The following is a 26,435-nucleotide window of genomic DNA, read 5'->3' on the forward strand; positions in this document are numbered from 1 at the left end:
TTATGAGTGAGAACATGCGGTGTTTGGTTCTCTGTTCCTGTGTTAGTTTGCTGAGGATGATGGCTTTCAGCTTTATCCATGTCCCTGCAAAGGACATGATCTCATCCCTTTTCATGACTGCATAGTATTTGATAGTGTATATGTACTGCATTTTCTTTATCCAGTCTATCATTGATGGGCATTTGGGTTGGTTCCATGTCTTTGCTATTGTTAATAGTGCTGCATATGTGTGCATGTGTCTTTATAGTAGGATGATTTATATTCCTTTGGGTATATACCCAGTAATGGGATTGCTGTCTCAAGATTTTTTTTTTTAAGTCTAATGCCCCATCTTATGAGTAAGAAAACCGAGACCCAAGTGGTACTCACTTAATTAGCATTTTTGCTACTATCTGTTTTACTGTGGGGTACAAAGATTTTAAAATTAACTAACGGCATTTTTTCCATTACAAAGCTTAAGTATGTTGGTTGCAGAAAAAATTACCAAAAACACAAACAATAAGGACAATAAAAATAAGCTACACTGAAATTACTCAGAACCAATGTAAACTTTCAGTATATACATCTAGAATTTTTTCTTGACTATATGTGTCATTTATTAAAATGGTTCCACATATTGTTTATGCTGTTTTATGTCTTTTCATTGCACAATAACTTAATTTTTAATAGCCATATATTATTACATTCCTTGGAAAATCTAGTTAAATAGATCTCATTTTGTTTGCATTGTTTTGATTTTTTTTCCAAAAATCTTTGTATTAACAATAAAATGAAATGACAGATTCATTGTCAGTTGAAGTTTTTTAGTTGAACCCAAACTAAAAGCTACCCTAGGATGAGAGGTTGAGTAACCTGCTGAAGTAACTCAGCTCATGAGTATCAGACTACAGATTGATATCCTAATGTCTTTACTCTTAGCCTGACATTCTTGTCACCACTCATTCCTTCATTAGTTGTGCCATTTTCCATGGAAAACTCTGCTTTCTCTCGTTCCCTTAGCTCTCAAATGAGCACATTTTTTTCTCACCATCACCTTTGCCTTCCTCCCAGTCTTGTTGAGGCTGTTGACATTTGTAGAGGTACCCCGTGTCTTGGGACCTGAAGCTACACAGCTGGAGAGGAAACATGGCCAGTTCTTCCCCACTCCTTACTCGCTCAACCTGTAAGCTTGGAAACTGGTTTTAATTTTACATTTTCTGTGTGTATGTGTGTTTGTTTTTAAAACTTTTTTCCACTTAATTCTTTCAAGGAGACCTTTATTTTAATTCTTGTACTTTTTCCCTCAAAGCCACTCTGTGCCCCAAATTTTGATGAGATTACTTTGTTTGGTGATATTGATAAATTCATGGTGGGGTTTTTGGTTTATCCAACTAAATTGGTTTAAATTACAGCCTTACAGGCAGAAAGGATTTTAAACAACTTAGGTTTTAAGGCAATTGAATATAATCTTCTACTTCTAGGGACTTCATCCTGGGTTTATTCCACAAAGAAGGTATTTTTTTTTTGTTTTCTTTTTATTTCATTTACTTCGTTGCATGCTCTATCTCGGAGCCCTTTTTGCTATGAGAAATCATGGGAAAAACTTAGCTTTGCTTGGCTAGGGAAGGAAGATAAATAAGGGACCTGTTATTCCGACCCCTTCATTTGAATGATTAAGAAAATGTGGGTCAAAAGTGGGAAATAATTTGCCAAAGTCATATAGTAGAATAGGTTTAAAAAAATATGGGCATAGGACTCATTTTTCCTTGCTCTAGTTTAGTGCTTTCTTCGTAACTTTTGTTGAGGGAGGAAGAGGATGAGGAGGAGAGTGAATGTCCCCTACCTGCTAATTGAAGTCTTAACCCTCAGTACCTTAGAATATGACTGTATTGGAGACAGGGTCTTCAGAGAGGTAACTAAGTTAAATGAGGTCATTAGGATGGGCTCTAATCCATTTTGACTGGGGACTTTTATAAGAAGAACAGATTAGGACACAGACACACACAGAGGGAAGAGCATGTGAGGACACAAGGATTAGGGGAGTTTGAGGAGAGGCGTCAGAAGAAACCAAGCCTGCTGACACCCTGATCTCAGACTCCTAGTATTCATAACTTTGGGAAAATCAGTTTCTGTTGTTAAAACCATCAGTCTGCGGTACTTCGTTATGGCAGCCCTAGCAGAGTCATAAAGGGAGAAAGTGAAGAACAAATAATGAAAAAATTAAAAACTTCAAACTTGAGAAGTTCTCAGAGAGCAGAAAAGGGAGCCTCAAATAAAATTTATAAGAAACTGTGCCAAGCTGGAGCCCATACTAACTGATTTTCAATTATAGTTTTATACATGGCATTTCATTCAATTCTCATACAATGCCTAGATTATAGTTATTATTAACCCACTTTACAGATGAGGAAATTGAAACTCAGAAAGTTAATTTATCTCAGGTTGTATCATTGTTAGCTAACTGGCAGAACTGAGTCCAAATCCACTTTCGGGTCTGCCCTGAAAACTCTCACTTACTGTACTGTTCTATCTCCTGTTAAGAAGGTTAATGTAAGCTGCTTAGAAAACATTACTTACCAAGTTATTTAATGTTAGGAGAAATAAAAAAACATGTACGCCAAAGTCTCAGTGACCTGGAATCCATGTAATTGATTAGACAGGAACTACTTGACCCCTAATTTTAGGATAAAAACAGAGATCAGGGAAATTTAAAAAGATGGTGTATTTAGATTTCAGTACAGTCGTCCCAGTGGCTTACACTTTCACATGTCTAAATGGACAGCTATACATAATGAAGAAGTAATGTTCATAGTGATGTGCCTTGGGCCGCGAAGAAAGCTGATCCATCAGAGAGGATCAGCTACTCTCACTAGCTTGCATTTGCTAAAGCAGGAAACCAGATCTGTACATGTATAACATGAGCTGACTTGGAAGCTGCCTATGTCAGAGTTTTACAAAGACATATTTTAGAAGTAATTTCAGTGATTAGATAAATATCCAAACAAATAATCAAAGTAACCTGAGCTGCTGGTAAACCCAGGTGTTATGATATTGGAACTATGAAGTGCTTTAAATATTGAATGTAGATGGCTCTGTTGAAGCTGCCTCCTCACTGTTTCAAAGTTGTGAAGTCTATCAATGCTGAAATATATAGGTGAAATTTACTTGGATATTTAGTAAGAAGACACAGTCAAGGTAAGAGGTGGGCAGGCATTGTTTTCAACAGATACTGTGATCAGTTCCCAACTAGCTGTATATTAGCTGTGCATATTTGTTGGTTGTACCTTTAGTGTAGAATATTAAGCCAACCATTTCTCACCATTTTTCATCAGTCATCACGCTCACTCAAGTCTCTGTCATCTTACTCCAAGAACTCCATAACTTCTCTGTGGTTCCACTTTGCCTACCCCTAAATTCATTCCCCATTCATGATAACCAGGTGATCTTTTAAAACTGTAAATCAAACCAAGTCACTCCCCTGCTCAAATGTCTCCTATTGCACTTCAACTAAAACCCAGACCACAGCTCTTGAGGTCCCATGTGGGGTGACCCTTGCCTACTATTTTTCTGGTCTCCAGTCCTGCCACTGCCTGTCAGTGACTCAGCATCAGCCATCCTCCCATTATGACACGTTCATGTCCAGCTCAAAGCTTCTGTACTCGCTGTTTTTTCTTTTTGTGTTTTTTTTTCCCTAGGACTTGGATTATTCACATCAGTTCAGGAGACAGCTCCTTAGACATGCCTTCTTTCAATATAATAAAATGTCCCAGACTCTGTTCCCAGCCTCTACCATCCCCTTATCCTTTTTCTAAATTTCACTTATCACTGTTGAAATTATGCTACTTATTTATTAACTTACCTATTCTTTGCCTTTTCAACCACTGCAGTGCCTTATTTTACTTTGTTCATTATTGTATCAATAGGACTATGAGCAGGAGGCATTTACAAATACTAGATGAAAGAATGAATGAAGGAATTTAGGCTAATGTTTTTTCCCTGGGTTAAGTGGTTTGGAGAGAACAGGTGTCAAGGAAATAGGGATATCAAAAGGCTGTTAGTCTATCAGGTCCATGATCCTAGGGACTCTGTGTCATACCCCACAGTATCACCAAAGCCTAGCTCAGTCTACCCCTGAATGAATGGAATAATAAATGAAAGATAAGACTTGGGGCAACAGGGGAAGAGTGAAAACTGTTTGTGTCTGAGATGACTGGCAAAGCTGGTGACTTGTTTTCTATTTTTTGGACAAAATTTAATACATGTTACAACATACATCTTGCTTTGATAGGCATAAAACATATAACTGTAAACTTCAGTCTGAAACATTTCTGAGCAGACATACATCATAAAAGAGCAGACTATTCCAGAACTGCTCCCCTGTTGTTAGGCTCAGAATGTTAAGTAGTGATCATGGGAAGAGAAGTGGGCAGCTTTATGGCTTTGCAGGTAAGGGATGAAGTCTTACAAGTTTTAAACACAGAGAATGTATTCCCATAATGTTAGCATGGTCTTTGCCAATAGTAAGAAGTCTTGAATACATTCCAGGAGGTGCCCCTTATGAGTAAAGCCTTAGACCTTCATTGAAAGTGAAGAAACCTTTTGTTCTAGGATTAACTACTCACTTGTCTCTGATTTTCGAGTTCTGACAATTTTTAAGTGGTGCCTCATTTGTATTTAGTTCAAGTGTTTGTTTCATGCAAGGTCTGCCTGGCCTCTTGAGGTCCTTGTTCTCAGAGCATCAGCAGTTTTATCTATCAATACAACTTGAGGAAGTTCAGGGCCAAAGAATCAAAAATAGCCTCTGCTTCAATAACCACCTCTCTATCCAGTGAAAACAGAGCTGTGGATGTACAGGTTTTTAGACAGACAGAAGGAAGCCTGTAACCAAAAAAATCACTCATCATGATTGTCTGCTTTGTCAAGAAAGAACCAGAAAAAAAGAGCAAACTCTTCCCTTTCTTTTCTTACCCATATTATTTTCTAGGAAGTATGTTTTGGTTCTTGTAGAAAGGTAGTTAAGATACATGGTATGAATCAAACCAAACTAAAAAGAAATGAAAGTCAAGTTACTTTTCAGGGATAAAGGAGAGGAGAGGTATGCACCAGGTGGAAGGCTTTGACCTGAGAAGATTTAGGGAGGTTCTAGCTTTTAAAGGGACTCCCATTTATTGAGTACCTACTATGCACCAGAATCTGGGCTTAATCCTCACAGCATTCCTTTGAAAAAGATACTGTTTTCCTTGTTTTACAGTCAGGACTCCAAAGTCTTTCCCTTTTCCACCATTCCATCAGGCTAACTGCCACTGATTTACCACTTGGGTTTTTGGGCTGCTTTAATGATGAGGACCCTCTTTGCTCTCCTGTATGACAGAACTAATTTTTGAGGTCTGGACTGCAAGGCAGAGCACACTGGAAGACATCTGTGGTCTTTGAGACAATTCCTTCCTTCCACACTCTCCACAGGGCCCTTTCCGTGGCTACCTAATGTGACTGGAGCACCACAGCTAAGTGTTCTGTTAGACTGGCCCACCACGGGACAGTTTTAGGAAGTTGCATAAGCCAGTGGTTGTGTGCTTACGACCACAATCCCCAAGAAGCCCCCACCAGCTTTAAAAGTACAATGTCAGATTTGAAGAAGAATCCCTGTGGCCTCCACAAATAGATGGGGAGCTATTGCCTGTCATTTGAAGGTGCTTGTCACACATTCCAAGGCCTGAGCCCGCATTCCTCCTCTGGGAATTGCATTTTGGCAGGCTTTCAGATTTAATGAAAAGGTTTCTTGTTTCTGAGGAGTAATAGGGTGGGAATTCATTCGACTTCTCTGTCATTGTAAAGGCTCTGTCAAAGCCAGTTGTCAGTCAGAAAAGATGAAAGGGAAGAGCTGCTTCTTAAGAGGGAGCTGGGTACCATTAATGGCGCAGCAGCTTGGAAAGGCGAAGGGGGTCACAGAACTTTGACCAGAGTCCACAGCTCCCACTCCCGTTCTAGGGATCTTTCCACTATTCTTTGCTGCCTTTCAATTGGCACAGCCATTTTCAGTGTGGCATTAACTCAAGTCCATCCACTAATACCTGACCATTCTCCTAAATCCCAGGCCACCATTTTCAGTGACCTGCTGCATGGCTCAGTGATTGACCAGTGCCTCAAAATTATTCTTAGTCTTGCACTTCAATTTGGTTAGCCCTTTTTCTGTTCCCTCTGTCTATTAATGGGTCCTCCCTAGACATGCTGCTTTGAAACTTCAGTCTGGTTTGGCATGTCTGCATCTGCATCATTTTCTCTTCCTCTTCAGTTACTTAGTTGATTGACGCTTTCTTCTACAGTATGCCATTGCATTTTCCAATCCATATTCTTCCTGTCACACTGGACCACGGCAATTACCACATTCTTTTACCTTTTAATAATTTTCTTTATTGTTTCTTTTAAAAGTTATAAAGTACATTATGCATATGCAACTAGAGAAATAATGTAAATAGAGGAGAGAGAAGAAAAATTTTAAAAGGACCCCTACCACGTCTCTCTGCATCCTTCTACAATATCCAATGTTAACAATATGATATGCATCCTTCCAGAACTTTCTTCCAGATCAGCACACACAAAAATATAATAAACGTGTTTACATACAGTGTTTTCTGTTTGCTTTGGCAAGAACTGAATCATATTTTACACATTGCTCTACAACTTACTTATTTTAGATATTTCTTCAGTTCATGATACAGATTTAAAGGTGGGCATAATAATTGTAATCCATAGTATGGCAATATCATAGTTTATTAAATCATGTCCTACTGTTGGCCATTCAGGGCCTGGGTTGGCTATTTCCTGCTTGCATCCCCAGATACCCTCTTCACCTTTGTCTGCCATGCTCCATGTCCCGGGCCTGCATGGTGTACATTAGTCTGTTTCTTTGCCCTTGGGCTTCTGGTTACATTTAGCTCTTAGAGCACCAATAGGAGAGTAGAGGGAGAGTGAACAATGAAGTCAGGGTATTTTCCCCTGCTTCCTTCCTGTCACTGAGTCATTGTGGGACAGCTGCATACCTCTGCTGAAGGTTACAACTTCTGCCGGGCAGTCCTCTCCGTACAGCTAGGGCCTCCACTTCCAGTAACCACTCCCTCCCCTTTCCCTTTTCTGACCCTGGAATGGCAATGGCTCATTGCTGCTTGTAGGCCCTGGATGCTGCATATCCATTTATTAAAACATTGCCCACACTTTGTTAAATACTTTGTTAAACTCTCCTTAATAACTTCTTAATAATTTTATCTGTTTCCTGTTGGCACCCTGAGTGCTAAAGGCCTTTCCTTATTTTTTTTTTTTCCCCTGCCACTTGCTGTTAGTTTCTAAGTTTTTCATTCCTTTATCTCCAGTGTGGATCTCTGTCAGCTTGATTTTTTGGCCTTAAGATTAACTATTTTACTTATTTTTTCAAGATCCTTCTAGGGCTCCTACTAGTTGGCAGTCTCTTGCATCCCTCATTCCAGTATCTTAAGCATTGGAGGAAGATGGGTGCCTAGCTCCACAATTTCTCATGGAAATGCATTTTTCACATCGGTACCATTGGTTCTCCCGATGATTGGTTGTGTGTTGTTGGACCATGAGCTAACCTCCCTAAGCTTCCATGTCTTCATCAATTCAGTGGGAATGATAGCGGCATATAATTCATAGCACTTAAAGATTAATTGAACAAGATGTACTTAAAGCTTCCAACAGTTTTCAGCAAATAAGTTTTCAGTAAATGGTAGTTATTAACTATTGTTCCCAGGCTCTGATCAGAATTGCCATTGGCCATACCCATGTATACAAATCAGCTATTTACCTTAGACCATGCAAGGCCTCTGTGGATCCTTTAATCTCTGCCAGACGAAAGATTTTTTTGCCTGCCTCTCGCCTCTCTCTCTCCCCTATTATTCTTAATTAACAGACTTTGTTTTTTAGAGAAGTTTTAGGTTTACGTAAAAATTGTGCACAAAAGTACAGAGAGCTCCCACGGACTTTTTCTTACTCCTTCCTCACCTCCAAGTTTCCTCTCTTATTAACACCTTATATGGGTGTGGTATCCTTGTTACAATAGATGAACCAATATTGATACATTGAAGAAAGTCCAGTTTAGATTAGGACACACTTATTGTTGAGTAGCTCTATGGGTCTGAACAAATACGAAATGTCATGTGTCCATCATTACAGTATCTAGGACAGTTTCACTGCCTTGAACCACTTCAGTGTTCCACTTACTCCCCAGTTCATCCCCTCCTTGTTCCCGTAGCCCCCGCCCCAACTGGTGACCGCTGCTCATTTTACTGTTTCTGTAGCTTTACCCTTCGTCTTTTTAGGTCACATTACTATTTGTGATCCTTTTATTTCTTACTGTTTTATCTTTGCTTCTCTCTATACCTTCTCTATTCAGCTTCACGGCTAGTACTTACAGAAGAATATGTTTCAGGAATGAATCATTAAACTTGTTTAGCCTTAGAATAAAGACGTAGGTTGAATTTGAGGCACTTCTTCTTGATGGAATAGGTATTTGGCTTTTGCACGGGCTCAGGGGCTCACGGGATAAGAGATCCTGTTTGATTCAAGCTGGATGTGTGTCCTCTAGTCTGTGTATGCAAGAGAGCTTCCACCCACGGCACATGTATTTGAGGCCTAAAAAGGAACAATGCAAAGCAAAACAAACAGGTAATAAAACACAAAACAATCATATAAATCCAGACGAAAGAGGGGCATGAATGAGTTCTCTAAAGCACTGACTTGGCTTTAATCCATACTGGACTTTTATACTGTGGTCCTGAGCAGCAGATTTCTCAAGCAGTTTATATCAGATGGTAATAACTGCAATTTGGAGTTGACTTTACCAGTACATTGATGAAACAAGAGCAGTAAAGTAGACGTTGTAGCACAGTAGTGGGAGCAGTAGTTATATTTCTAATGCCTACCACTTAGGAGTGTTTTGTGAGTGCCCAACCCTGCATCATGTCTTTAACGCTCACGGTAGCCCCGTGAGGTAAGCATTATTATCTGTACTTTACAGATAGATAAATGGGCCTTTTTAGAAAGATATACCTTCACTCAGCTGAAGAAGCTGACGTACACAGAAGGATCAAGTCAGTTGCCTAAAATCACAGAATAACTTAGTGGCAAAGATGCTAATGTCGCTCTGGCTTCTGGACTCCCGCAGTTGCCACCCACAGTTCAAGGTAGCTTTAAAAATTGCTATCAGTGCTGATTTTCTTCCCAGGCAGCAAGCTTTCTATTTTTTCCAACCAAATACCCAGTTAAAGATTTGTTACATCTCTTCACTTACCCAGATCTGGCATCTTATTTTCTGATAAGGCATCTTTGTTTCTACACCTGACCCTACTCCACCCTGCCTCTTCCCCCATTCACCAAAGCTTCGGACCCAGATCATGGTCCCCAGTAGTCTCATCCTTCTGCTGTATTGCCTGGTGTGGGTGGTCCCCATCACTGTACTTTGGGTTCTGCTCTTGCTTCGGATAGGCCCATGTGGATTCATGTGGGCCCATGCTTCAGTAGCAGAGTTGGTTCCAGCTGTTTCATGAGATCGTTTTAGGGAATTCTGTAAGAGGGCATTAAATAACATGAAATCACATAATGACAAATTTTGTCTCCTTTGTAATTCTTTTTCAGATCTTCTGAGTAGATCAAGGGACAAGTCTCTGTTTAGTATTAGTTTCTCATTAACATCTCTCTGATCCATGATAATCTTCCTTTTTAACAAAATAACAGATCCAAGATCACCCTTTAGAACCCTCTTGAAGGCAGCAGAATGTTGAAAAAATTTAGTGATGTTTTTGTTGTATTCATTCCTAGGTTCACTGTTTATTTTTGGCAAGTAACGCTAGCTTAGAATTTATGAAACTAAGATTGTGTTTTCTCTTAAAATATATTTATTTAAGGATAATATTAATCAAATAATGGCACAGCTGACATAGCAGGCTGTGACAGGTATCATGCAGGTAATGCACAAATGACTGAGGTTTGAGCTACACAGATCCAGCTGACCTTCCTCCTTGAGAATGGAATCACTCTGGGGCTCCTCTTGTCCAGTGCTGTTAGACAATGCTTGTCCAATCCCCTCCCCACTCTCTTGTTCCTGGCTTGTTATCCATTTGTTTTATCTGTGTCTGGAATGCTGTTGAAGATTAAGAGACCATTTCGGGGAGCTAGGATTAGGGTGCCCTCCACAGTCCAGTCCCTCATCCACTCTGACCCAGGGCAGGCCACATCACTTGCCCGGCCCTTTAATAATGACATCTTTAAAATGGTTAACATGAAATTCTAGGGAGGGAAGGATGCACATAGCTAGCTTTGATTCTCCATTTCAGACAACAGAGCAGCCACTCTGCCCTGGTTAATGCTGACTTGGGCAGTAGCTGCCTCCACATTTCTGTTTTTCCTACCTTGTATCTGTCCCTCTAGAGCTAAACCAAAGATAATGAAGAAACCGAAGATACTGCTTTTCATGCATTATGTATTCTGCTTTGTAGGTTGCATTTTAAAGGGAGTGCCCAAGTTGACCTATTTCCAGCACACCTCAGTGTTTGGAAGTGTGTTTACATGATGAGGAAAAAGATGAGGCTCTCATCTGTAGCAGTTCAGAGATTTGGAATAGCCAACCCTGGTAAACTATGCCCAGTTTCAATAAAGACTCAGAGCCAAGAAACTGCATTGTTCCTCAAGATATCTATCTTCTCTCAGGCCTTTCTCTTTGTCTCAATGGCACGCTTGTCATCGAGGGTCCTAATAATACACCCATATACTGGAGGGAGCGTGGGTAGGAGGCAGTTTTAAGACCTTACTGCCCACTCTGCAGTCCTGCTGGAAGAGATAGATTGTTATCTCTTCACAAGAGCTTATTTCCAGAGGAAAAATGACCTGGAGGGGCCATGAGAACTTGTCCTGTGGAGTTGGGTTTAAAAGGGGAAGTCTTGGCTGACCTTGGCTGCTGGTGGCAAGAGCTGAGAACAGTTGCTGAGGCTTGGCTGGGGACTGGCGTCTCTGGAATTCCCTTTATGGCAAGGTCTGTTGTATTTTGATTAACAGTGTTACTTCAGTCCTTCTTGAGTATTTATGAGAGAAGAGTTGTACAATGGCCAGTTATAAATGTAAGAAATAATAATGACGATAGTAGCTCACATGTATTGAGCATTTACAGTGCACCAAGCAAAGTTTAGCCCTTTATATATAGTATGCCCCATCATCCTTGTCTGCACCCTCAGAAAAAGGTATCATTGTCCCCATTGTTCACTGATGAGGCAGGTAACTGAAGCCCACCCAGAGAGGTGAAGTCATTTATCCATAACAGGTAGTGTTGGCACTGGAAGTCAAGCTCATGTCTGCATGTCTCACCCAAGGCAACATATTTAATAGCAGAGCCAGGATGATAACTTGAGTCTCCTAAGAACCTATTTCATACCTTTCCTGAATACCACCTTGAGTCAACTGGACTATCTTAGAATGTCTTTTTTTCCTCTCTTCTTGAAGTGACGCTACTTTGGGAAAGAAAAACAAAATTTCATCCATGCAGTCTATCCATCCTGATGTTTTCTTAAGAGTGAAAGTGTTTTTAGGAAATCAAATCTAATTGCCCAAATGGAATTTATTTTAAATAACCACTGCACCTTCATCTGGATTTTAAAAGGATCTTGAATCCCCACTGAGAGGGTCAGAGTCTGCACTTTGTTAATTCAGGTAACAAAATATTTGATTTTGGGAGTTTCATTCTTCATTTTATATCCTCTTTATAGGATTATAGTTTTTATTCTGAGCTGCTGGAATGTCTGCAGAGTGTGGAACAGATGTGTCTTAAGCACTGTTCTCAGGCTGATTTTATTGACTGGGAAGAAGTCCATGGAGGGCTTCGGTTTCTCCAGGAGGCATGTTCTCATTACCCCAGATAGACAAAGGTGGTAATTTATGTTCTCTAAGTTGAAGACTAGGGGAAGAAAACTAAAATGGAAACCAATGTCTCTAGTAGGCTTTTAGCTCAAGATTCTGCCTTTTCATTCCCTATTTTTTTTTTTTTTTTTTTTTTTGAGACGGAGTTTCACTCATGTTACCCAGGCTGGAGTGCAATGGCGCGACCTCGGCTCACCTCAACCTCCGCCTCCCGGGTTCAGGCAATTCTCCTGCCTCAGCCTCCTGAGTAGCTGGGATTACAGGCACGCGCCACCATGCCCAGCTAATTTTTTGTAGTTTTAGTAGAGACGGGGTTTCACCATGTTGACCAGGATGGTCTTGATCTCTTGACCTTGTGATCCACCCGCCTTGGCCTCCCAAAGTGCTGGGATTACAGGCTTGAGCCACCGCGCCCGGCCTTCATTCCCTATTTTACCTTGCATCAGTCATTCTTAATAACATCCCTTGTTATGGCATTTATTGCATCTTCCATTTCCCCCTGCCTTCCTCTCTTCCTCCTATTCTCCCTCCTTTCCTTCCTTTCTTATTTCTTTTTTGAGACTCAATCTCACTCTGTCGCCCAGGCTGGAGTGCAGTGGCGCAATCTCGGCTCACTGCAACCTCCACCTCACAGGTTCAAGTGATTCTCCTGCCTCAGCCTCCCAAGTAGCTGGGATTACAGACACCTGCCACCATGCCTGGTTTTTTTTTTTTTTTTTTTTTTTTTTTTTTTTTTTTTTTTTTTTTTTGTATTTTTAGTAGAGACTGGGTTTCACCATGTTAGTCAGGCTGGTCGAAAACTCCTGACCTCAGGTGATCTACCTGCCTTGGCCTCCCAAAGTGCTGGGATTACAGGTGTGGCCACCGTGCCTGTCCTCCTTCCTTTCTTTTTTCCCCTCCCTTCTTTCCTCCCTCTCTTCCTTTCTACCTTTTTTCCTCCCTCTCTTTTGCTTTCCCTCTATTTTTTACTGCCTTCCTTTATTCATTTCTTTGTTCCTCTCTCTGTCTTTCATTCTCCTTCTCTCCCGCTGAGTTTCTTTATGGTTAGTTTTCTAATCAGTATCATATCCTAATGAAGGAAAAGATGTTAGACTTTTATCACACTTTAAGGTCCTGTGCAAAGCTGGATTGCAAAGTAGATCCCATTATAAACTGTATTAACATAGTCAGGTCATAAGGGGCAAGTTTATTGCACTGATTTTATAAGTAGTGGCTTGAAAGTTGGATTCCTAAAGCTACCTACCTCAGAGAACTGCTCAGCAGTTTGGACACTGGAGCAAATTCAATATTAAACAGAGAAGAGAGCCCTGTCAGAAAAAGCCACTTGTAATAAGGTTTAAAGACACTTGGTACAGGGGCCTAGGAGAATCAGTGCTGTTTCAGGAGATGGGAGACCTGAATTTACTTGCAGTTGGAACTAATCTACTCTGTCACCTGGAGAAATGTCACTCATCTCTCTCTGTGTATCTCCCCATTTGTAAAACGGAAACAATAGTCTCTCACCAACATACTTCTTAAGGCTTAAAAACATTCAAAGTATTATAAATAATATTAATGGAATAAATATAATATTTATTAGCTATTTACTTGTGTGCTTGTGTGTTAGATTACACACACACACACACACACACACACACACTCACACACGGGCAGCCACCCTGTGAGGCAAGAAGCAAAGTATTATTATCCGCTCTGGGCTGATGAAGAAAAATGATGCCCTGAGAGGTTAAGTCCAAACTCAAGATCACACACCTAGTTAAGTGGCCTGTCTGATTCTCCCAGCAGAGCGAAAAACCCAGCTGGATCCAGACTTGCCAGCTGGTATGCCTAGAACCCCACTGGGCTGGAAGACAGTGACACACTCTGCTCTTGGTAGCTGTGCAGGGTCTAAGGCACAGTCAGTAGCTGGTTGCTTCAGGTTCTGAATAGATTCATTTTGGGTCCAAGATACCCTTCGGATGACCACAGCATGCCCTAGGGATATCATAATTATTTATATACATAATTACATTAGAAAGACTGCTAACTTGTAGACAAGACCATTTGACTTCCTCAGGCATCAGCTGATGGTTGCTTGGCAGTCTTGGCTGCCAGGAACAGAAAGTGAAGAGCCCCACTGAACCATAGTCATCACTGAGGGCAATTATTTTATTATTTTAAATTCTGGGATACATGTATAGGATGTGCAGGTTTGTTACATAAACGTGTGCCATGGTGGTTTGTTGCATCTGTTAACCCATCACCTAGGCATTAAGCCCAGCATGCATTAGCTGTTTATCCTGATGTTCTCCCTCCTCCTGGCACCCCACCCACTGCCACAGGCCCTAGTGTGTGTTGTTCTTCTCCCTGTGTCCATGTGTTCTCATTGTTCAGCTCCCTCTTATAAGTGAGAACATGTAGGGTTTGGTTTTCTATTCTGTGTTAGTTTGCTAAGGATAATGGCTTCCAGCTCCATCCATGTACCTGCAGAAAAGAGAGCAATTTTTAATCAGAGATGTTGGGTTTGTTCATCTTGCTGGCTTTTGATCCTATCATGTGTTAATCTATCAGTCTCATCCATGAATTCACAGACAAACATTTTTTTGTGTCTTGTGAGGTTTGATTTTATGTGACCTGGGGGTGGTCAGTGGTTATGTCATACCCCACACTCACATTCCTCAGTGCCAAGCCCAATAATTACCTTTCAGATTCCTCTTTGTTGATGATTAATTTGTGTAGGCTGCCCTTTGTAGTTGATCCCCCTTCCCTGGAAAGAGTTACAATTGGGGAGGATATCAGGGCAAGCCGATGGCCCCTAGGGGAAGCATTTATTTGAGCTCTGTAAGTTCAGGTTTTGATATTTTTGCTCTGCATGATGAAAACAAATAACAATAATATTAATACTTATAGCCCATGGAGCAAAGGTCTTCTTAATCTCTTCTCTGAAACCTACACCAGGCCTATCATTCATCTTTGGATTATGTTTAGATTACTGATTATTGAGCCAGAAATATTGTATTTAATTACCATTTGAAAAGTTTCTATTAACACCATCTCAGTGGTGTTAATTCCACTTAGATCCGCGCTTACTATCTCCCTGATGTACATAGGGCTGGAGATAGCATTTGTCCCTTTGCTGACATTTGATGCCTGTTGAAGGGGGTGATGATCACACCAGTGGCTCAGGGCTGAATGTCGTAGGCTGGTCATATTTCATAACTGGTTTCAGTTCAGACAGAAACTGGCCCCTTTCCAAAAACCACTTTAGTTCAGCTCTTTGCTGGAAAGATAAAGAAAATCAGAAAAGCATTGAGCTATGAGATGGGACTCTTACAGTTACCAAGATTGTTATTATTATGAAGCTCCTATTGCAGATGCTCTGTCACCTTCCTGGACACACACAGAACTGTGGGGTAGTGCTGGGGGCAGGGAGGTGGGCAGTGGTTCCTTATACCGGTCTGTGACTTGGTGCTAAGCTGGCTGATGGCTCCATAAGGAGCTTATAAAATACAGATTTGGTGACATAGAGCATAGCCTGGGAATATGTATTTTTCTAACGTACACAGTAGTTTGGAAGCACAGACCTAAGACTGCCCCATATAATTTTGCAGTACTGTTAAAATAGTAGATCACCAAGCCATCTTTTTTTTTTCTTAAAACTCTAGTTTTTGTCCACTTCCCACAATATTCTGACCCAGACACCTTTCCATCATGTAGTTATAATACAACCTTCTGTGTCCCACCCTTCACCTATTCATTCAACCAGTGTGGAACAGCTGTCTAGGATGAGCTCCAGGACCTAAGGTAGAAATCTCAAAAGACACATTGTTCCAAGACTAAAGGAGACTTTGGTTTAGTCAGGAGATAATTGAACAATAAATCAGCTACAGTAGAACATTGTTATTTTTCCAACTAAATTGCAACGGGAGCAGGTGAAATTTGCTGGAAAGTCCAGTCACACATTCTGGAGGAAAAGCCCTTTGGAGCCTTGACAAAGGAGATGACTGCTAGATGCCAAGTGATTATGTGAGGATAGAGAGCCTCATAATGTGACAAGAACTGCATGTCTTGTCATTTTTAAATATTGGCAATACATGATAGAAATGAGGGTGGACATATTGACAGGCCAGATCACGAGAGGCTTGTATATCATATGTGGTGGACGTTTGTATTTGACCTCATAGGCATGTCTTCCTTGCCTCATATGTAGCTTGTTTCGAAATAACTTGTTGATCTTTATCTTTAAAAAAGATATATTTTCCCCTGACAATATGACATGATGAAATTTCTTCTGATGCAATACCTTTGAAGAGCAGCAGAAGCTAAGTGGTAATTTTCTGTATCCCAGATGAAGCCTACCTTCAAATCTCCTTTTCTGGCCCTTTCATTTCTGAACCTAGAAATCAGCCTGGTTGTGGGGGTCGCCTCCTCCATAAAATTTATGTCCTCTTGGAAAGCTGGTGTTCTCAAATAGGGGCTTAGAGAATCAGCATCAAGGGAATGATGACCATGGTTGGCCTTGCATATGGTATCTCCCTGCCCTTGACCGCTTGATCAATGACTCTTAATCTCCATAGTCAAATAGCCGTGGAGAACATTTGCCCTGAGCAGTGCAGTCCAGAGCTGACTTCTCAACACAGGTCTTCACTCCTCTGTTTACAATCCTGACGTATGTCTCAGTGTATTTTCATTCAAACCCAAACTCTTACCAAACCCATCGTGAGTAGCCTGCCTACTCCCCCAACCTGATTTAATGCCACTTTCTTCCTTGAACCCTAAACTCCTTTCACGTTGAGCTTTTTCAGGTTTTCAGAGAAACAAACTTAGTCCTACCTCTGGGCTTGTGCACATGCTATTCCTTCTACCTACAGAAGTTCTTCACCCCACCCCCCATCTAATTGCTCTTCCCTGAAAAGATGTTTTCCAGTCTCTAAACAAACCCACTCCCCTATATTTTGTGACACTTACTGTAATTGTAGATTGCTTGATTTGTTTTGTTGACTTTATTTCTTTATTGCCAGACTTTCCCTTTAAGCACCAGAAAAGCAATGGCCTGGGGAGGGATGGATGGATGGATGGATGGATGGAGTTGAAATCTCTTTGTGAAGTTGAATTCTTCACAAAGTCCAGCCTCTCATTCTTTATTCATGTTATAGCTACACTCAGCCAGACTCCTTGAAATTGTTTTCTCCTCCATCAACCCAACAAAGCTGCATCCATCCCTCATACTTCTGTCTACGCTTCATTCATTTAATGAAATCTGTGATCTGTAAAGTTAACACTGATTTTTCCCTCTCCTGACTTACGTATAAAGTATATGTTTACTTTGTTAATAACTTTGGAGTATATTTGCATTGTTTTCAGTTGGTTAACTCATTCAAATTTCATCTAAGTTATAATTTTTTAAAAAGGCTTTATTTTTCTCATAATTAAAGCAATAAAGAAATGCACTCAGAAAATGTGAGAAATATTGAGTATAATGAGGTAAATATAAATCCCACATACTTTCTCCACTGTGAGTTAAATACTATAGATACTTTGCCTTTTTTCCCTCTAGTGGTTTTCTTTTTTTTTTTTTTTTTTTTTTTTTGGAGACGGAGTTTTGTTTTTGTTACCCAGGCTGGAGTGCAATGGCGCGATCTCGGCTCACCGCAACCTCCGTCTCCTGGGTTCAGGCAATTCTCCTGCCTCAGCCTCCTGAGTAGCTGGGATTACAGGCACGCGCCACCATGCCCAGCTAATTTTTTGTATTTTTAGTAGAGACGGGGTTTCACCATGTTGACCAGCATGGTCTCGATCTCTTGACCTCGTGATCCACCCGCCTCGGCCTCCCAAAGTGCTGGGATTACAGGCTTGAGCCACCGCGCCCGGCCCCCCTCTAGTGGTTTTCTTATACATTTTACAACATTGTGTGTACTTGTGCATACATTTGTAAGTATCTTGAGTTTTAGACATAACCATGATCTGAGCATGTCCTCATGTCATTACAAATACTTCTAAAAGCCTGTTTTCCTTATATGCCTCACCATAAGTTCTATTTTTGAGAATCATTATTGAGTGTCAACAGAGTACCAAAGAGTACACTAGGCACTGAGGCATATGTTGTCCCACTTTAAATATTTAGCGCATACTAAATCAGAAAATATTAAGAATGTCTCACTTACTTGAATAGCTATGTTTCCAGGTAGCTCTAATATTAATAGATTGCAGAAGCAAGAGATGAAACTCCAGAATAATTTAAATTAAGGGCAAACAAGAAAGACTGGATCTCCAGCAAATACACCTCTTTAAATGTTGAGCGCATTGAACAACAGATGTCTTTGGTAAATGTGTTTCTTCTTCACATCTAGAACATGAATTGGGAAAACCTGGCAGACCATTCTTCTCTGAAATACTATCTGTGATAATGACTCATGTTTTCCTTCTTTTCTAGAGTGACCGTCTCCTTATCAAGGGAGGCCGAATCGTCAATGATGATCAGTCCTTTTATGCTGATATTTACATGGAAGATGGCTTAATAAAGTATGTATATGGAACTTCTTCTCTTTATCTTTTTGCATTTCCTCACTTCATTCATGGCCCGTAAAGAAGCTTGAATTACATGAATGTAGTGAAAAAAATCTGAATTTAATCTACAGAATGAAATTATACTGAGGGTAACTTTGTGCAGAAAGTATTGATGAGTATTCTATGGGTCATGGAAAAGTGGAAAATGTGGCCATCATTCTTAAGGATCCTGTAAAATGTGCACAAATTACAGCATCCTAAAAATATAAGGCTTTGTACAATAAGTATCAAAGGAGTTGAAGTCAGGATAAGTGATTTAGAAGTACAAAGAGGGAGAAATTCATTTAGAAGTAAGGCTTTGGGATGGAGAGAGTATTTAAACTGAACCTTGACATGAGGATAGAACTTAGGTGAGTAGAGCACAGATAGGACATATATTTCAGGCAAGTTTTCCAAATAAATTCATTAGGGATGTATAATTACATTCTAAAATGGTATACTATTGGATGCCTGTAAGTGTCACAGCCAGGTACATTTTTTTTTCTTTCTTTTTTTTTTTTGGGAGACTGAGTCTCACTCTGTCACCAGGCTGGAGTACAGTGGAGTGATCTCAGCTCACTGCAACCTCCGACTCCCTGGCTCAAGCGATTCTCCTGCTTCAGCCTCCCAAGTAGCTGGGATTACAGGTACACACCACCATACCCAGCTAATTTTTGTATTTTTGGTAGAGACGGGGTTTCACCATGTTGGCCAGGATGGTCTCGATCTCCTGACCTAATAAAGCACCTGCCTCAGCTTCCCAAAGTTCTGGGATTACAGGTGTAAGCCACTGTATCTGGCCACCAGGTGAGTTTTATGTGTAGGTTTCCTACATAGTGAACTTTAAAAGAGGATTTGATTTACATAATGTTTCATTACAGAAACAAAGTACACTACCATGCCGATAAGATGTTGTATAAGACTGGTGTATCCAACCCATTCTATTAGCCCCCTCTGCCCCTTTCAATTTTATATTTATATGGCTTAACTTCATTGACTAGTTAAAGATTTTGGTTATAAGAGATCTCTCGTTTATCTTTGAAAAGTTGGCTTAGATATAGTTTTCTGCAGACCAATGTTTTTTACCAGCCTCCAAGTCTAGACTAGCTTTCCCTTCTATGTGAGCTCAATGCAGCTTGTGCCCAGCCGGCCATGGTGGCTCACGCCTGTAATCTCATCACTTTGAGAGATTGGGGCAGGTGGATCACTTGAGTTCAGGAGTTTGAAATTAGCCTAGGCAACATGGTGAAACCCTGTCTCTGTCAAAAATACAAAAGTTAGCCAGGTGTGGTGGTGCATGCCTGTAATCCCAGCTACTCGGGAGCCTGAGGCAAGAGAATCACTTGAACCCAGGAGGCAGAGGTTGCAGTGAGCCAAGATCATGCCACTGCACTGTAGCACCCCACCCCGGGTGACAGAGGGAGACTCCACCTCAAAAAACAAACAAACAAACAAAACCGGCTTGTGCTTTCATTAATCAGCAATTCTGACACTGTTAGTCTCCTTTGAGAGTAAGGAGTCTTACTTACTCTCCTATCTTACTTATATATCTTGTTCATTCCATATCCCCAATACTTAACTCAGAACTTAACACATAAAGATTTGATAAGAGCTACTTTTTATTTAGTGTGTAATATGTGCCAGGGAGAATGTTAAATGTTTGCATGCTTTCCCTCATTCAATCAGCCAGCAGCCCTCCAAAGTAAGTACTGTGCTATTATTATCCTCTTTCCTGAGATGAGGAGAAAAAGGCATATAGAGAGTAAATAACTTGCTAAAGGTTAATGTATTCGTCAAATACATTTGAATGAATGAGTGAGTGAATGAATGAATGAATGAATGCAAGAACAAAAATAGTTACTTTGCCAATTTACATTATTACTTTTTCATATTGGAAGTAAGGGAAATGGAAATAATGGGCAAACCAAAAAATATGACAATAATCTCTTCAAAATATAAGCCACAATCGATTTTATATTTTTCTATTCACTAAAATATTATTATGTGTATTTGGCTCTATTTGGAGGTAGCAAGTTTTCTCATTTAGAGATTTGCAAAAATGGGAAAAATTTGTTGCCAAATGCTTCCTCATTTTAGAGCTCATGATAGGCAGCACTAATTATTCACAGAAATTTTTTTTTTAATACTTTAAGTTCTGGAATACATGTGCAAAACGTGCAGGTGTGTTACATAGGTATATATGTGCCATGGTGGTTTGCTATACCCATCAACCTGTCATCTACATTAGGTATTTCTCTTAATGCTATCCCTCCCGTGTCCCCACCCACTGACAGGCCCTGGTGTGCCTGGTGTATGATATTCTCCTCCCTGTGCCCATATGTTCTCATTGTTCAACTTCCACTTATGAGTGAAAACATGTGGTGTTTGGTTTTCTGTTCCTGTGTTAGTTTGCTAAGAATGATGGTTTTTAGCTTCATCCATGGCCCTGCAAAGGACATGAACTCATCCTTTTTTATGGCTGCATAGTTTTCCATGGTGTATATGTGCCACATTTTCTTTGTCTAGTCTATCATTGATGGGCATTCGAGTTGGTTCCAAGTCTTTGCTATTGTGAATAGTGCTGCAATAAACATAGGTGTGCACGTGTCTTTAGAGTAGAATGACTTAGAATCCTTTGGGTATATACCTGTAATCGGATTGCTGGATCAAGTGGTATTTCTGGTTCTAGATCCTTAGGAAATTACCACATTGTCCTCCACAATGATTGAACTAATTTATACTCCTACCAACAGTGCAAAAGCATTCCTATTTCTCCACATCCCCTCTAGCATCTGTTGTTTCTTGACTTTTTAATAATTGCCATTCTTACTGGCGTGAGATGGTATCTCATTGTGGTTTTGATTTGCATTTCTCTGATGACCAGTGATGATGAGCTTTTCTTCACATTTCTTGGCCACATAAATGTCTTCTTTTGAGAAGTGTCTGTTCATATCCTTTGCCCGCTTTTTGATGGGGTTGTTTTTTTTTTTTTTTTTCTGTAAATTTGCTTAAGTTCCTTGTAGATTCTAGATATTAGCCCTTTGTCAGATGGATAGATTGCAAAAATTTTCTCTCATTCTATAGGTTGCCTGTTCACTCTGTTGATAGTTTCTTTTGCTGTATAGAAGCTCTTTAGTTTGATTAAATCCCATTTGTCAATTTTGGCTTTTGTTGCCATTGCTTTTGGTGTTTTAGTCATGAAGCCTTTGCCATGCCTGTGTCCTGAATGGTATTGCCTAGGTTTTATTCTAGGTTTTTTATGGTTTTAGGTCTTACATTTAAGTCTTTAATCCATCTTGAGTTAATTTTTGTATAAAGTGTAAGAAAGGGCTCCAGTTTTGGTTTTCTGCATATGGATAGCGAGTTTTTCCAAAACCACTTATTAACTAGAGAATCCTTTCTCCATTGCTTGTTTTTATCAAGGATCAGATGGTTGTAGATGTGTAGTGTTATTTCTGAAGCCTCTGTTCTGTTCCATTGGTCTACATATCTGTTTTGGTACCAGTACCATGCTATTTTGGTTAGTGTATCCTTGTAGTATAATTTGAAGTTAGGTCATTTGTTCTTTTTGCTTAGGATTGTCTTGGCTATACAGGCTTATTATTATTAGTATTATTATTCATGAAATTTGAAGTAGTTTTTTATAATTCTGTGAAGAAAGACAATGGTAGCTTGATGGGGATAGCATTGAATCTGCAAATTACTTTGGGCAGTATGGCCGTTTTCATAATATCGCATCTTCCTATCCATGACATGGAATGTTTTTCCATTTGTTTGTGTCCTCTCTTATTTCCTTGAGCAGTGGTTTGCAGTTCACCTTGAAGAGGTCCTTCGCATACCTTGTAAGTTGTATTCCTAGGTATTTTTATTCTTTTCGTAGCAATTATGAATGGGAATTCACTCACAATTTGGCTCTCTGTTTGTCTATTATTGGTGTGTAGTAATGCTTGTGATTTTTGCAAATTAATTTTGTAACCTGAGACTTTGCTGAAGTTGCATATCAGCTTATGGAGTTTTTGGGCTAAGACGATGAGGTTTTCTAAATATACAATCACATCATCTGCAAACGGAGACAATTTGACTTCTTCTCCTCTTATTTGAATGCCCTTTATTTCTTTCTCTTGCCTGATTGCCCTGATCAGAAATTCCAGTGCGATTTTGAATAAGAGTGATGCTATGGCCATACCCTGAATGTGCCAAATCTTGTCTGATCGTAGAACTTTTTACAGTTGAGTCTTAAATACAGGTTTAGAATGCATCTTCACACAGTGATTCAGGGATCTACAACCAGAGTTGAAGGCATAAGATGAGTCCTTTTTGCCATCTCTATTAGAAAGACTGAAAGGCCACTTGCCAAGGATGTTGTAGAAGGAATTTAACTATCTGATGTGTGTGTTGGTAGTGGGGAGAAGGTTAAGTAAATGATCCTAATTCAGTCCTGAAACTCTGTATGTTTCCAACAATATTCTTAACTCACAGAGCTTAAGAACAGAAATAACCTCCTCTAACTATCACATAGTTATTTGTCTGTCTGTGAGTATTTGTGGAATACTTGCTATGTGCCAAGCAGTTTTTTGAGACATTGGACTCATGCTATGTTACACGGTTTGGTACTTATTATCAAGGCCCAAATCATCATGCTGTCTTCCCCCTGGGACCTTATGGTCTTTTAGGGGATTTGAGATATGTGTATATATACAAACGATGTAGCATACCCAAGGAGTAGCATATCAAGTATTATATTCATAGAATAGGTGAGATTCAGAGAAGGGAGTAGACTGATTATTAATTATAATAGCTGACATTTATCAAATTCTTAGGTACCTAACTGTTTTATGGGCTTACCATATATTCACATTTAATCTGCAGCACAACCCTATGGAGGAGGCATTTTTATTACATTTTACAGAGGAAGGAATTGAGGCATGGTAAGGTAATTTGGCTAAGGTTACACAGCTAGTAGCTAGCAGAGCTAGGATTTTGAATGCAGATAACCTGCACCTAGAGCACAGCCTTACTCCTTATTACTAGACATGGCTATTGCTAGAAACTTGATGAAGGAGGGGAGATAGAAGCTGAGGCTTCAAGGATTCATGTGGCCTTGGTTGGTGGAGCAGTAAAGAAGGGAGAAACGATTTCCGTTTCAGGCTTGGTATTAAACTAGTTGTTAAAATGGATGAAAACATACATACATAAACACACACACAAGCCAGGCAATTCTTTGTGCTTTTGATTCTCAATTTTCCTTAGAGGAGAACCTGTGAGAGAGAAAAATGGGAACAGAATTGGCCAGTATCTGAACTGGAATGGACTTATGATCAGAGGCTGCATTTTTTCAGTATATTTTGAATTATGGTGGCTCTGGAATTGCTCATTGGTGATGTGGTAAAGTGGAACTCTTAGAGATGTCTTTATTTTAGTCCCAGAACTTGGAGTTTGGCAGGCCAGTGGTAGACTCCTTACTGCCCCAAGAGAGTGTCTTTCTTGGCTGCCTGTGAACAAAAGGGGAAAGTATTTATGCCATGGACAGTGAAGTACAGATATCCCAAGATAGGAGATTTTTAATGGTCATATAGAGGCTTATGAATCATAGGTCTCCCTGGTATCCATAGTGGACATGTTTGACCAGCTATTTAAATCAAATATGTGATACCACATATGGAACCAAGTAATACTGGATGATCTATAAGTAGCATTGTGTGGGGACTAGTTGTATTTGTCATTTTCCTTGGAGGCTTGCCTATGAGATACTCATTGGCATACTTCTGCCTGACTCTCCCCCCATCCTTCCCTGAGATGCCCTGAAGCTTCCTGGGTGAAGCCTTGTCTAGTGGAGGTTTTCATAGTTACTAAGCTCAGCTAAAAGTTTCTTCTGAGACAATGATCATGTCCCAGACATGGTGCTGGAGGCATCTGCATCTTTGACTTCCTCCTGGTGAATCTGCACAGCTGTGATTGGCTGGTAAATGATCAGCAAAGGGTGGAATTGGGAGTGAAGACTTGGGTGGGAAATATCCCAGATAGAATCTTTTGTTAGGAACACAGATGACCCCACTTAAAAGTTAGGTAAGTTCCCATACCTGTTCTTTAAATGGTTCACTATTACCTTCCTCAGTCTCTTCTAACAGTGCACTATTTTATATTCTTTAGATCCTTCTCCAAGTGTTATTTCTTACCTTAACTTAAAGAACAAAATGAAAGGAATAATAAAAATATTTATATTAACAAATTATTACACACACTATATTCTAGACACTGTCAAACCCCTGGGGTTATAGTACTAAACCAGGACACATGGTCCCACCAAACAGCCTATCAGATTATTCTGTGACTGTAAACATTGTTTTCTGTATGTATATCTATCTTCGTTTGTAGATTGCTAAGCTTGTGAGTCACTTGCAAAGACTACTTTGATAAATACGAGTAACGCTGTTTAAAATCCTCTTAACACTATATTTATCTTGGAAGTTACACTTTTAAATGATGAGGTGTTTGACTGTTTCACCAGACAAATTGGAGACAATCTGATTGTTCCTGGAGGAGTGAAAACCATCGAAGCCAATGGGAAGATGGTGATCCCTGGAGGCATCGATGTCCATACTCACTTCCAGATGCCATATAAGGGAATGACCACAGTAGATGACTTCTTCCAAGGGACAAAGGCGGCCTTAGCAGGTGGCACCACCATGATCAGTAAGTCTTCAGATTTTACACACTCCTGTTTCTCAGAGGTGTGTGTTTAATGAATGTATCTCCAGAGCTTTCTTACTATAACTTGTATACTTACCCCAATTCAGTTTATAGCTGTTCTGCCTGATGGAACCTGAGAAAAGCATATTGAGGTGAGGAAATGGGCACTCCTGTAACTACATAGAGGAGACTTATGAGACTCTTGGCCATGGCAGCAGCTGCCCTCTTGTCTGCCATAGCAACAGGGGCTGGCTCCTGCAGTGAATAGAAAATCAGAAAATATCATCTCAGGGCAAATGGTGAAAGTAGACTTAAAAAGTTGTGAATAGAAGATAAAACGTTATTTCAAAACTGCCCATTTGGGTCTGAGAAAGGAGGGCAGAGCAGCGTGAATGGAGCTAAGGAGTATCACAGGGAGAGGAATTATGGAGAATTATAGTTCTTGGAAATTTAGTGAGCTTCAGTGGGTGAACCTGTGTCAGGTGGAGGTTTTCATACTCACTGAGCTCAGTTTAAAACTTCTCCTGGGACACTGGCCACGTCACAAAAGCAACTGCTGCTGGAGGCGTCTGCATCTTTGACTTCCAGTCGCATTTAGTGCTACCTGGTCTGTGCTGTATTTTGACCAATTCATATCTTTAACATTTGGCAAGCTGTAGGAGTAGTTTCTCTTGTTTTTAAGTTTTGTTTTGTTTTGTTTTTTTTCTGCTGCAATTCCAAAAAAATCTAGGGAATTGCACGCCATTGGGTTACTGAACCAATAGAATTCCAGGGCAGTCTTTCTTGTCCCAAAGGAATCCTGATGAATTTGGTCCCATCCCAGTGCTGGCCCCAAACTTGGACAGGCAGAGCACTGTTTATTTTAACACCATATACATCCCCTGAGAGCACAGAACAGCCTGAGCTGTAGAATTATCCACTGTCTTTTACTTCATTTTGACAGAAGCATGAGCAGGGTTCAGCTTCAGCTGGTTGGGTGTGGAAGCCCAGAAAGATTGCACCAAAGCCATAAAAGGTGCAATTCAGGGAGAACAAAGCTTTTCTCCAGCTGAAGGGTGGAAGCCTGCTGACTTCTCAGCAGCTGCCTGCCGACAAAAGCCCTGGCGTTGCCCCAGACACTAGTAATGTAGCTCTATGCATTTGCTTTCCGATAAGTGCACTTGGGCTGCCTTTGATAGAAGACTACGGGAATGAGTGATCTTGGTTTGGCTTTCTGCCATCTGGGCAAGGAGCTGGACTTGTTTGGCATCCTTGAGATTTGTATTACACTTGGCCTTCTGCACTAGGGAAGTCAGAGTCCCAGTGACAAGAGTAAAACTTACAAA

At 40.3% G+C, this 26,435-nt stretch overlaps 1 protein-coding gene across 3 annotated transcripts in view; it reads left to right on the forward strand.

Moving 5' to 3' along the window:
- Positions 1 to 26,435, forward strand: part of DPYSL3 (dihydropyrimidinase like 3) — a 118,927-nt gene that overhangs the window by 65,096 nt on the left and 27,396 nt on the right. For all 3 annotated transcript variants that reach the window (XM_032250309.1, XM_032250310.1, XM_032250311.1), the window contains exons 2-3: positions 18,308 to 18,396; positions 24,929 to 25,113. In XM_032250309.1, the coding sequence (XP_032106200.1) occupies positions 18,308 to 18,396; positions 24,929 to 25,113 (274 nt within the window). The remainder of the gene's footprint in view (positions 1 to 18,307; positions 18,397 to 24,928; positions 25,114 to 26,435) is intronic.

Source organism: Sapajus apella, unplaced genomic scaffold (assembly GCF_009761245.1).
Source record: "Sapajus apella isolate SASKATOON/1434 unplaced genomic scaffold, GSC_monkey_1.0 scaffold71, whole genome shotgun sequence".
NCBI lineage: Eukaryota > Metazoa > Chordata > Mammalia > Primates > Cebidae > Sapajus > Sapajus apella.